Raw genomic sequence first — 12,569 nt, 5'->3', positions numbered from 1 at the left:
TCACTGGTGATCCGATTGATAAACTCTGTCAGAAAGTTGTCACTGGTTCAGACGTATATATAACAAGTCTAAAAGGGTACATCACCAAAAAATAAAAATAAATGATTAAGTGGGTCACGTTCTGTTTATTGTTTCGATATACTGCGATATATACCATTACTTTCTAGTTTATAATACTGAAAAGCAAACAAGTTGTCTACCTGCTGAATAATACATTGTAATCAAACAATTTTTTACATAAAATAATATTTATCTTTCGTATTTTCAATACAAATAGATTTTCCCCTTACAAATTTTCTTAATTGACACCAATTATCCTTTCTTCAAATTAGGGCTAAGCTATACATATTTCTGGATTTTCGTAAGCTGCCTTGTTGCAATATTGCCAAGATAGCATGGACAGAATATAATAAATATAGGCGGGGAAATCTATGTGCGAGATTTTTTAATTTATACTACTATTGCGCATTTTGACACTTGAAAAGAGTATAAATATGATTGTAAGTAAAACAGAGCAAAGGCGTTGATCTTACCGTATTAATTGTTTGAATACGATCCAGTGTAAAATTATTAGTATAGATTTTGTTTTTAAAGTGCTTCATCAAGGTAAGTCAGAAACTCCTTACATAACTCTCAAGCTTGCTTATATTTCAAATTCTACATGTTCATATCGTAATCATACAACAATGCTTATGATTTACCTTTACTAATGTATGTATTAGAGATAAGCTTCGACGATTACATCTGATTAACGTAGAAGTAACAAATAATTTATTTATCTTGTTTTTACGCTCTATAAAGAGCAATACGTTCTGATAAATCAGGAAAATTTTCAATATTTCTATTTTACCACTTTAAACACTTTAACAAAAAATTTTTTAGTTATGTATTAGTATTTGGAATGAGATCTTAATAGCGTCTCTTTTACTGCCATTAAATTGATATCTTATCATGGCATTTGTATTGCAATATGTCTTTATTGTTCTTTTATTTGTCTTTGTTCTATTATTAATATTACTTTTACCGTTTGGTCTGTTTTAGTGATATCCATTTGACGTGGCTCGGTACTTATGCATCCCGCCAATGTGTTGTTTGTATTATCTTTCATTTTTGCTGGTGTACTTTGTACGTGTGAATTTTTTTGTTTCTTTGATACATACACGTGGCTCTGTACCTTTCAACATCCTGCCATTATATTATTGTTCCATTATAATGCCATTATGTTATAATTTTGAAAATACTTTGAACGACAAAATTATTTTATATCTCTATATGTGTGACGTTTACATTCTGACGTCAAACACACGATTTTGAATTTACCTCGGAGTTCAGTATTTTTTGTGATTTTATTTTTCTACACCAGAAATGATGTGAACCTTGCCATTCAGTCACAAGACTTCAAATATTTCAATCCTTTATTGGTTGATTTAAAATACAAATATAAGTAAGCAATGAACGTTGTTGTTAAATTTTATATATGCTTTTTTTGTGCTTCTTTGTTAATATTTTTTTGTTTTTGTTCTGATTGAGATTGTGAAACGGTGATGACTGCTGTACCCCTATTTTGGCAATTTTACCTTCTGTGTCTGTTTTGTTCACGCATCGTTATAAATATAATGGAATTTGATGCGACTGTCATACAAGTGAGAGGTTTAGCGCTATAAAACCAGGTTAAATCCACCATTACTTTTTGTATTCTTGTCCCTAGTTTTTTGATAAATGTGCTCAGGAGCCTGTAATTCAGTGGCTGTCTTTTGTTGATGTATTACATATTTGTTTTTCGTTCATTTTTTGTTCATAAAATAGGCCGTTAGTTTTTTCGTTTGAATTGTTTTACATTTGTCATTTCGAGGCCTTTTATAGCTGACTATGCGGTATGTGTTTTGCTTATTGTTGAAGGCCGTACGGTGACCTATGGTTGTTTATTTCTGTGTCATTTGGTCTATTGTAGATAGTTGTCTCATTGGCAATCATACCACATCTTCTTTTTATATTTGTCAATATATCTTTGTTTTTCTTTGTTGACATATTTGTTTGTTTTTATAGTGATAATTATGATAAAACAATGTTGACTGCTGTACCCCTATTTTTCAAATTTTGACATATTTTGTGTGTTTGTTCTGTTCACACAATGTTGTCAATATAATGGAATTTTATTCGACTGTAATACAAGTGTGCGGTTTTGCTAGCTTTAAAACCATGTTTAATCCGCATTTATCGACATAAGAAAATGTCTGTACCAAGTCAGGAATATGACATTTGACATCCTTCCGTTTGATGTTTTGATTTTGCCATTTGATTATGAACTTTCTGTTTAGAATTTTACTCGGAGCGCGGTATTTTTGTTATTTTACTTTTTTCCAATTTAGATGTATATGCATGTACTACATCGTGGATACTGTCGAGAAGACCGCGGGACCAGGAACGTCTCGGAAGTTACATTGTATCCATGGTCGACGTCACACCGGCGACGTCACCTTATCTTTTGTTAGTAGCAAGTAAACGTGAAACTGTAAAGCTGTTGTTTATTTCATAAGAGTTAGATAATAAGAAATCGTCCCCACAGATACTTGCATTTCGACATATGGAAATACCTTTCCTCTCTGTTTGGTCAAGATATCCACTGGTCAATAGACGTTTAGAGTTTTTCCATTGCCGTGTCCCTTGTATTATGGATTTTTTTATTAGGATATTTAATTTTAAATTTTGTCGACATAAGATTTATTTCATTTATAATTTTGTTCTACATTATTTTAATTTTATATTGATATATATATATAAATTTTCTATTCAAGCTTTTAACAATTCAATTTTTTCTATATATGTATATTCATATATCATCGTGTCAAATAAACGTTGCAATATTTACAAAAAAACAATAAAGTTTATAAGAATAAATATATTAAAAAAATCAAAATATGTGTTTATAAAATAAATTATCGTCACATAACATTAAATAAATGTTTTTAAAATGATATAGTTATGCTTAAAAAAATAAATATATGTTCATATAACAAAAATAGTTGTTCATAAAAAATAAATAGAAGTCCATAAAAAACAAAAACAAAAGGTTCATAAAAAGGAACAATCGTAAAATTTTTTTTATTCTCCCAAAAGAGTTAAAATATGTATTCATATGATACGATATATGTTCATGAAAAAAATACACAAGGATGCTTACATAAAAACAAATACATTCAATAATTTGTACATGGGATACCTAACGGTCTACGACTCAGGGAATATCATTTTATACCCTGTCTGAATAACATTTTTATTTTTCATTAACATATATCTTATTTCAAAAAAACAATTATTAATTGTTATGTGTTATGTGTTATGTAACTATTTTTAACGTGAAAATTGCAACAAATAGATCGAATATGACTATATATGAAATACTCTTAAGTGTGATTGCACGCTAAATAGTTATCAAAGGTACCAGGCTTATAATTTTGATACGCCAGACGCGCGTTTCGTCTACATAAGACTCATCAGTGAGCGCAAATCAAAATAGTTAAGAAGTCAAACAAGTATAAAGTTGTAGAGCATTGAGGACCCAAAATTCCAAAAAGTTGTGCCAAATACGTCTAAGGTAATCTATTCCTGGGATAAGAAAATCCTTAGTATTTCGAATAATTCTTACTTTTGCAAACAGTTAATTTATAAAAAAAAATGACCATATAATTGATATTCATGTCAACACCGAAGTGATAACTACTGGGCTGGTGATACCCTCGGGGACGAAACGTCCACCAGCAGTGGCATCGAACCAGTGGTGTTAAAAGTTATCAAAGGTACCAGGCTTATAATTTGAAAACGCGATGGTCTCTATAAAGAGTTATAGTCTACTCTAAAGTACAACGGTTTGGTTAAGCTAAAGGGTGATGGTCTGGGCTTTTCAATGAAACATGCGTAAGTGCAATGCCTCCTTACGCTAAAGTGCTTTTTTTGCTGCTTAAATAAGGACGTTTTGTGGCATAAGTTGTCGTTTGTACAAACAAAAATGGACATGTCAAAAAATTAAACCAGAATGTTTTTCCAGAGGAAGGGTTTTTACAAGACAGCGAAAAAGACAGAAAAGATATACCATTTAAAATTGTACAAGTGTTTACATCTATATGTATTTCTGTTTAGATAGCGAATCTGAAATGTATAATATCGAGATTACGTTATTTTTATTTCAAGTCTAAGTGCTTATTTTATTCGTTTTAAATATGTACTATAATCAGGAAACAGCATACTCAGCTTACATAAAGGGTAGTTTAGTTCTAACTGCTGATTTGTTAAAGAAAGAAAAAAACTTTTGCGAAGTAAAATTATCACCTACCCCTTTTGTATCTGAAATCTTAACCCGTCATCCATAATAACATTATTATAATTATTGTCAAATATGCTCTGAAATTTTATACGATTTCTTTTTATCGAAAATGAGAAAAATGAAAGGGAAAGATTTAAAGCTAGAGGTACTAGCTGTCAAGGTTTGTATTATTATTTTTTTTATAATGTTTAACATTTTCAATTATCAATTATCAGTATGTATGTTAGATTGTATGTGTTTTTAGTGTTGATATTGTATGAACTTTGTGATATGTGTTGATTTATATGCCTTATCTGGACGTTATAACGTTTTTATTTGATTTGATTTGATTTGTATTAATAAGACGGATGTCATTTAAATAATAGATCCTGGTGCTCGAGATGGGTAGCACTGTTACAATACATCTTAGTGCACAATATGGGTGGCATTGTTACAATAGATCCTGGTGCTCGAGATGGGTGGCATTGTTACAAATGATCCTAGTGCTCGAGATGGGTGGCATTGTGACAAGATTCTAGTGCTCGAAATGGGTGTTATTTTTACAAAAGATCCTGGTGCCTGAGATGGGTGACATTGTTATAATAGATCCTCGTGCACAAGATGGGTGGCATTGTTACAATAGATCATAGTGCTCGAGATGGGTGGCATTGTAACAATAGATCCTAGTGCTCGAAATGAGTGGCATTGTTACAATAGATTCTAGTGCGCGAAATGGTTGGTATTCTAACAAAAGATCCTGGTGCTCGAAATGGGTGACATTGTTACAATAGATCCTAGTGCTAAGGATTGGTGGCATTGTAACAATACATTCTGGTGCTAGGAATAGGCGGCATTTGTACAATAGATCCTGTTGCGCGAGACGATGACATTGTTACAATAAATACTTGTGCTCGAAATAGGTAGCATTTGTACAATAGATCCTGGTGCTCGAGATAGGTGGCATTGCTACATGTACAGGCGCGACAATTGGTAAAAACTGATATTATTTGTGTTTTTTTTCTTTAGAAAGATTAATGGATGCCTTCACAAACATAACAGAGGGTGAATGAAAGAATGAATATGCACCAGAAATGGTTGTAGGAGTTTTGAGACTACAAATAATTTTCACGAAAATATTAAGAATGAATTATAAGAAATTATTCGTATTCTTTATACATGTCACCTTTTGGCTGTATGAGCTTTTGTCATAACTTGATATCTGTTGTACTGTTTTTTTAAGATCTTGCTGATATCCTCTGTAGAGTCATGCGTCAATATCGTGTGTGGTTACTAAGTATTAAATATATAAGGAGATGTGGTTTGATTGCAAATAAGACAAATAACCACCAAAGTCCGATTGGCGTTGAGGTCACCAAACTGCCTTCAACAATAAGCAAACACCACACCGTATAGTCCGCGATAAAAGACCCGGACGCAACCACCTAAATTTGTAAGGACACACAAATAGGACAGATGAACCAATAACAAGCAATGAATTGCTTATTTCAACATGAAACAATGTTGTAGCAATATTAACATGATTAAGATGACGTTGTTTCAATGTAAAGTATCAACCTATATTCAATCAAAAATGAACATCGATACAATGTTTAAAATATAACGTTGTTTCAACGTCAGATATTCAACTTTATTCCAAATTTCAAAACCAACAGTTTTTTCAACGTTGAAATGCCTGCTGGGGGGAACTAATATAAAACGTATTTTTTCATTTCTATGTTTCTAAGTCTACTATTTTGAGGGCCCTTTATACGTTGCTGTTCCGTGTGAGTCAAGATTCCGTGTTGAGAACCGTACTTTGATCCATAATTGTTTACTTTTACAAATTGTGTCTTGGATGGAGAGTTGTCTCATTGGCACTCATACCACATCTTCTTATATTTATGTAAAATTTAAAATGGATATGGGGAATGTGTCAAAAAAATACCAACCCGACCAAAGAGCAGAAAACAGTCGAAGGCCATCAATGGGTGTTCAACACAGCGAAAAAATCCCGCAACTGGAGGCGTGGAACAGCTGTTCCGTAAACAGAAATGTGTACTCGTATAGTGATAATAGAGGTCATACTATACTTCAAAACATACAATTAAACTACAATAAAAAGTTAAACAAGACCAACAAAGGTCAGAGGCTCCAGACATTGGACAGGTGCAAAAATGCGGCGGGGTAAATTATGTACTGTGAGATGTCGATCCTCCCCCTATACCTCCATGTAGAAAAAACAAACACACAACAATACGCACAGTAAAACTCAGTTTAAAAGAAGTCAGAGTCCGATGTCAAAATAGGTAACAAAAGACACGAAGCAAAATGACAATGATACATAAACTAACAAAGGACTACTAGCAGTAACTGACATGCCAGTTCCAAACCTTAATCAAACCGATTGAATGATATCATCATATGAAAATCATGCACAATCCCTTCCGTTAGGGGTTAAGAATTATATCATCATAAAATATACGAGAAGAACATAACCCGTATCATGCCTACAACTGGTTTTAGAATAAATGTGTTATTTCCGATGCAAAGACCCTATGAGTGAATCAATGTAAATACCAAGATTACCCACCTTTAATTAAAATATTTATTGTCATATAAACTCTGAACAATAAGTTTGTGACAAATAATATAAACATATACAAAATACATTTCACAAACAAAACATATGTCATAAAACATAAAAAGAATTCGTAATTTCCTTTTGCAGAACCTAAATGTAAAATTTACGTTAAACAATAATGATATTATTAGCAGCTTTATCAGCCGGGAAAACACAAATTCCTTGGCTAGTTCTTTTAGTTTATGTTTGATACGAGAAATAGGGTTTTTATTAATAATAAAATTGAGAATGGAAATGGGGAATGTGTCAAAGAGACAACGACCCGACCATAGAGCAGACAATTAATTAGTCTGTTTAAAAGTTTGGTGAAGTTTTGTGTGTTTCATTCTAGTGCAACAGTAAATAAGTTTGCATTGTCATGGAAAGTTGTTTTTCAAGATTCAAATTGAAAGGTCATAACGGCTCTTTATGTTCGCTAAACAAGATTATGTCTCTTAGACTGATTGCTTTGTTGCACTTTACCGAATATGACTATTAATAAGTCTGTATAAAGGATTGATAAAGTTTTGTGTGTTTCATTCTAGTGCAACAGTAAATAATTTTGCTTTGTCGTGGAAAGTTTCTTTTTCAAGATTCAAATTGAAAGGTCATAACGGATCTTTATGTTTGCTAAACAAGATTGTGTCTCTTAGACTGATTGCGTTGTTGCACTTTACCGAATATGACTATTAACAGTGTGATAATGCGGCTATCTGCAGGATCTGCTTGCCCTTCGAATATATCTTTGTACTGATTCTGATTTTATAGTTGCTATATTTTAATAACATATTATTATCTTTTTCTTTGATCCAGGAGTCTCTCTGGTTGTCATCTTATGAAAATGAAAACTGTACTCCAAAGAACAATGGTTTTAATAATATTATGTTATGTTATTCAAGAACATACCACAACTGCTGTAACTGATACCGATTGTAAAGGTGGAGGAATTTTCGAAAAGTCTCTAAGAGTTCATCAACTGCTGAAGCAAGTACACACTGATGGTGATGTAGTTGCTAGAACATTTTACACGGAATATGTTAACAAAAATGATAAAAGCAAAGAATTGGAACAGAAAATATTTGATTCTTTAAAATTTGAATTTGATGTCGCATCTTGTATATTTAAGGGGGTTGCAACAGTTGGAGGAATAGAAAATGCTGTAATATATGTTCATACGACAAAATATGTATTCATGTCTCTTCGGTATACTCTAGATTTATTCTCAAAAATGAATGGCTTAGGGAAAATGGAGAAGGATTTATCCCTTTTTGCGACAGTTTTAAATTCTGTCCTTTTATACGGAAAGAAAGATCCAAAACATTCTGAAACATATTCAGGCGAAACATTTATGTGCGGAGATTTAAAAAAACTTCCCGTCAAAGAACATGTTGTTTTCCATACGTTTATGCCATCATCGGAAAAGAGAGAAATAGCTATTCAATATGCTGTAAAAAAGGGTCATACTTCATGCGTGTATATTTTTAAAAATGATCAGCATTCTTCAAAATACAGTCCAAGATCTATCTCCGCATTGTCTTATGATCCTAAGGATAAGGAAGTTGTATTTCCTATCGGTGCTACTTTTCAGAAGATTGAATGTACATCAGCAGACACACAACCATTCAATAGTGTAACACATTCCGGAATTGTGTGCTTGGATTTAATTTCAGATAAAAACAGAAAAGAATTAATGTCTAAACAATATAAACCAGCTGAAATCTCCACAGAACAAAACAATTGTATTCAGTCAGATAAACCATAACCACGACATTTTGACTTTGGCAGATATAGACATAACCCCTTTAGCATTAAATACAGCGGGCATATAAAAGACAGTTGCAGACCAGATCTCTGGAGAATTTTACAATCGACAAAAAAAAGCAAATTAAACTATACATCTATCCTCACTAGTGAAATAATCTTAGTTTTAAACGGTCATTTTAAAATTGACCTCATCTGAATAGTCTCAGTATTAAAATGTTTAGTCTTGTTATATATATAATACTCCCAAACGTGTCCGATTCCCCAAAACGTGTGTTATCTCCCCAAACGTGTCCTTAATATTCAATATTGCCCAAACGTGTCCGCTCTCATAACCCCCAAACGTGTCCGATAATTGTTTTTCTCCAAAACGTGTCCACTATTAAAAGCCAGAACGTCTCACGTATTTTCGCGCTTATACATGAATGTCCTAAAAGAAATCAATAACGTTAACGGCAATTCTATAATGGGGACACAGTTGATAAAGTGGTTATTCATTGTTATTAATTTGTTCAATGCCGGTTGTTAACGATTATCATAATTACAAATTTAACCTGTAACATATGAATTAGCTTTTGACTGAAATTGCTTATTGTCCAGTTGCAAGTATTTCAAGCAAGTACAAACAAATAATTCTAGTACAGTTGAATTAATCGTTTATTATGTACTCCGATGATGCCTTTTATATCAATCCGAATATTGCACGGCGGGTTTTATCAAAATTTACCTTTCTTTTTTTTTTAACAGTTTTGATATTTTAAAAGCTCTTCAAATCATAAACTGTTTTTCAGGTTTCGAGCATCAAGAGACATAGCGTCCATGGCCATTGCCAAATATTTCATGCATTATTTGAACGACATCATGTTAACAATAAATACTGTACATACGTTTTATTATCATACCGGGAATTTAGGATTGGACCTAAATTTTTACGGTTATTCGGGATGAATACTAGTTGAGATATTAATCTAAAAATTTAAGAGCGAGTAAACACCGATTTTATATGACTTCAGTACGATTTACCTCAATCTCGCTTTTATGTAAAAGAGGCCGTTTTAAATATTTACTGCCACTAGAAAAAAAATAAAAGGGAAAAAATGTTGCCTTCCAAAATACAACTAGTGGCACTATGAAAGAGTTGTTAAAACAAATTTAATCTGCAGAGAAAGAGACATTCTCCCTACACGAGGACCACAATTTAATTGAGCACGGCTGCTTACATTTACACCCGACATAGCCGAACAGACGCCCACTTTAACCGAGGTTATACTGCTGGTTAAAAAAAATACCTAAACTACTTTATTTCTATTTTATAATGAAATATTAAAATGAGTATACGTTAATGAAAAAGCAATAACCAAATCACCAACGTATTTATATTATGGACACGAATGATAGTTTCATTAAAAAGAGAAAAAAAGCTTGATATGGATACGTTTGGGAGATTGGACACATTTTGGTGTTTATTGAAAAATGGACACGTTTGGGCGTTAGTAATGAAAGCTTGGTGCCCTTTTACAACTAAATATGTTTTGCAGTTCAGTGACGTCGATGTAGACACGTTTGGGGGAATAGGACACGCTTGAGGGGAAGGACACGTTTCTGAGTGTTACATATATTTAGATTGTTGTAAATTCAGTACTGCTCAGAAATTTGGATTGCACTGAAGCCAGTTCTGTTCAGCAGGCAAAAGAAATTGTATTGTTTTATAATTCCCTCCCTTTTATCATGTTAATTTCAAGCAATCCATCCTAAGGTATAACTAAAAAATTCTAATGCAACATTATTTGTAGCGTTCATTTTGATTGGATAACGTCATAAATTCTCATGGCATCAAATCACAATTGATGCTATGAAAATGTACACGAAAGCGCAGACGACGTATTACAGATTTTAAATGTATGATTTGACGTTGTTTTCTGTCAGTTTCATTAGAATGGAGATAAAAATATTGCATTTAAAGCTCCGATTGCATCAGTTGGTGATTTGATGGTCGCAAATACCCGTTTACTAGCTCCGCTAAGGCGTCGACAGTAAACTTAATTTTCGATCATAAAATCACCAATTGATGCCGTCGGAGCTTAAAATACAATGCAGTTATCTCCTTGTCTATCCCGCCTGTACAATTGTACAAGCTTTAATGATAAAAAGAGATTATTTTTATCATTGTTTATCGTTATACATGTTATACATATAATCAACCGTAGACTTAATGAGCTCATTTATTTGTGTCAATTGTCATTCATTATGTACCAAAAGAACAGGATTTAAATGCTGTCACATGATATGCTTACAAATTTTGAAATACGGACACCTTATATTGATGCCATTCAAAACTTTATAATTTCTTCACTGTTAGATGTAACAATCCATTCCGAGATACAAACAGTACTGAATTATCAGGCCAGTACAAGAATATTATAAAAAAAAAAAAAAATATTGTCACTTTTTATCATGTTAATGTAAAAAAATCCATCCTTAGTATAAATAGAGAATTGTAATGCAACATTATTTGTAACGTTCATTTTGATTGGATAACGTCACAAATTCTAATGGCATCAATTCACAATTGATGCTATGAAAATGTACACGCAAGCGCAGAAGATATATTACAGATTTTGAATGCATAATTTGACGTTGTTTTCTGTCAGTGTCATTAGAATGGAGATAAAAAATATTGTAAGCTCCAACCGCATTAATTGGTAATTTGATGGTCGCAAAATTATTAAAAAAAGAAATATTGTCACTTTTTATTGTTATCGACATGAATATTAGTAACTGTAGACTTAGAGAGCTCTCCATTTGTGTAAAACTACGGAACAAAAAGAACATGTTTTTAATGCCATTGTATAATATTCTAACAAAATGTAAAAAAAATGGCACTTTCTTTTATCAACAACAAATTTTGCAATTGTAAAACACAAATTTCTTTATTTCTATGTTTAAAAATCCATCCTGAGGTATAAAAAGTAATCATCATCAGGCAAGTACAAGAACATTCAGAAACAAAATAAATATTGACGTAGACTTATAGAGCTCTCAATTTATGTAAAACTATTCATCCTAAGGGACTAAAAGAACAGAGTTTTAATGCCGTTATATAATATTCTTACAAGATGGAAAATGTTGGCACCCTTTTAAACTTAAATTTTTTTACTGTTATGTCTAACAATCCGTCCTGAGGTATAAAAAGTATTCATTTATCAGGCAAGTACAAGAATATTAAGAAAAACAATAATATTATCACTTTTTATTTTTATTGACATACATATTAAAATATTATTATTAACTGTAGACTTAGAGATCTCTCAATTTTTGTAAAATATTCATCCTAAGGGACAAAAAGAACTATTTAATTATTATAGTTCAAATTAAAGATAAATCATATGATTGAAAATAAGTCATTAGCAATTTTCATGTTGGTCATGTCATTGTTCTATCTTTATCCTGGCATTGGTCCAGTTATTAGGGTAACATACCATACAGATGCGTTTACTTTTTAACCAAAAAAAAGAACAGTTTTTGTTGTTGCACTTCAGTGTTCTTGTTGTTCCGATGTTTTCCTCTCATAGTTGTTGTTTTTCACTCAGTTTTAGTTTGTAACCCGGATTTGGTTTTTCTTATCGATTAATGACTTTTGAGCACCTGTATACTTCTGTTGTCTTTATTTATGTCTTATGGACGTAAAACCGTCAACATCATTAGCTACTACAAGATAACAGTCACTGGCATTTTAAACTTTAAGAAATAGCTCATTTACTACATGTATACTACATTTACCTGTAATAAACTAATCAATCAATTGATGAACATTTATAGAAAAATGTTTACTCAAACAACAGTATTTAGAACTCACAAAACAATCTCATTTAATGATCTACAAAGGGT

General features: G+C 32.0%; 1 protein-coding gene across 1 annotated transcript; it reads left to right on the top strand.

The window, feature by feature from the left end:
* The first annotated feature begins 524 nt into the window (after positions 1-524).
* Positions 525-11,975, top strand: LOC127714171 (uncharacterized). Its single transcript, XM_052220187.1, has 2 exons — positions 525-606; positions 7,734-11,975. The coding sequence occupies exon 2, from the start codon at positions 7,756-7,758 to the stop codon at positions 8,680-8,682; it is 927 nt and encodes a 308-aa protein (XP_052076147.1). The 5' UTR covers positions 525-606; positions 7,734-7,755; the 3' UTR covers positions 8,683-11,975.
* The last annotated feature ends 594 nt before the right edge of the window (positions 11,976-12,569 follow it).

The sequence above is a fragment of the Mytilus californianus genome, unplaced genomic scaffold (assembly GCF_021869535.1).
Source record: "Mytilus californianus isolate M0D057914Y unplaced genomic scaffold, xbMytCali1.0.p SCAF_9, whole genome shotgun sequence".
Classification (NCBI taxonomy): Eukaryota; Metazoa; Mollusca; class Bivalvia; order Mytilida; family Mytilidae; genus Mytilus; species Mytilus californianus.
Note: the sequence above shows the minus strand (reverse complement) of the source record. Positions and strands in the feature narration are given on the sequence as shown.

Excerpts from the sequence above, each read along its gene's own strand:
- LOC127714171 (XM_052220187.1), top strand. The coding sequence starts at position 7,756 with ATGAAAATGAAAACTGTACTCCAAAGAACAATGGTTTTAATAATATTA.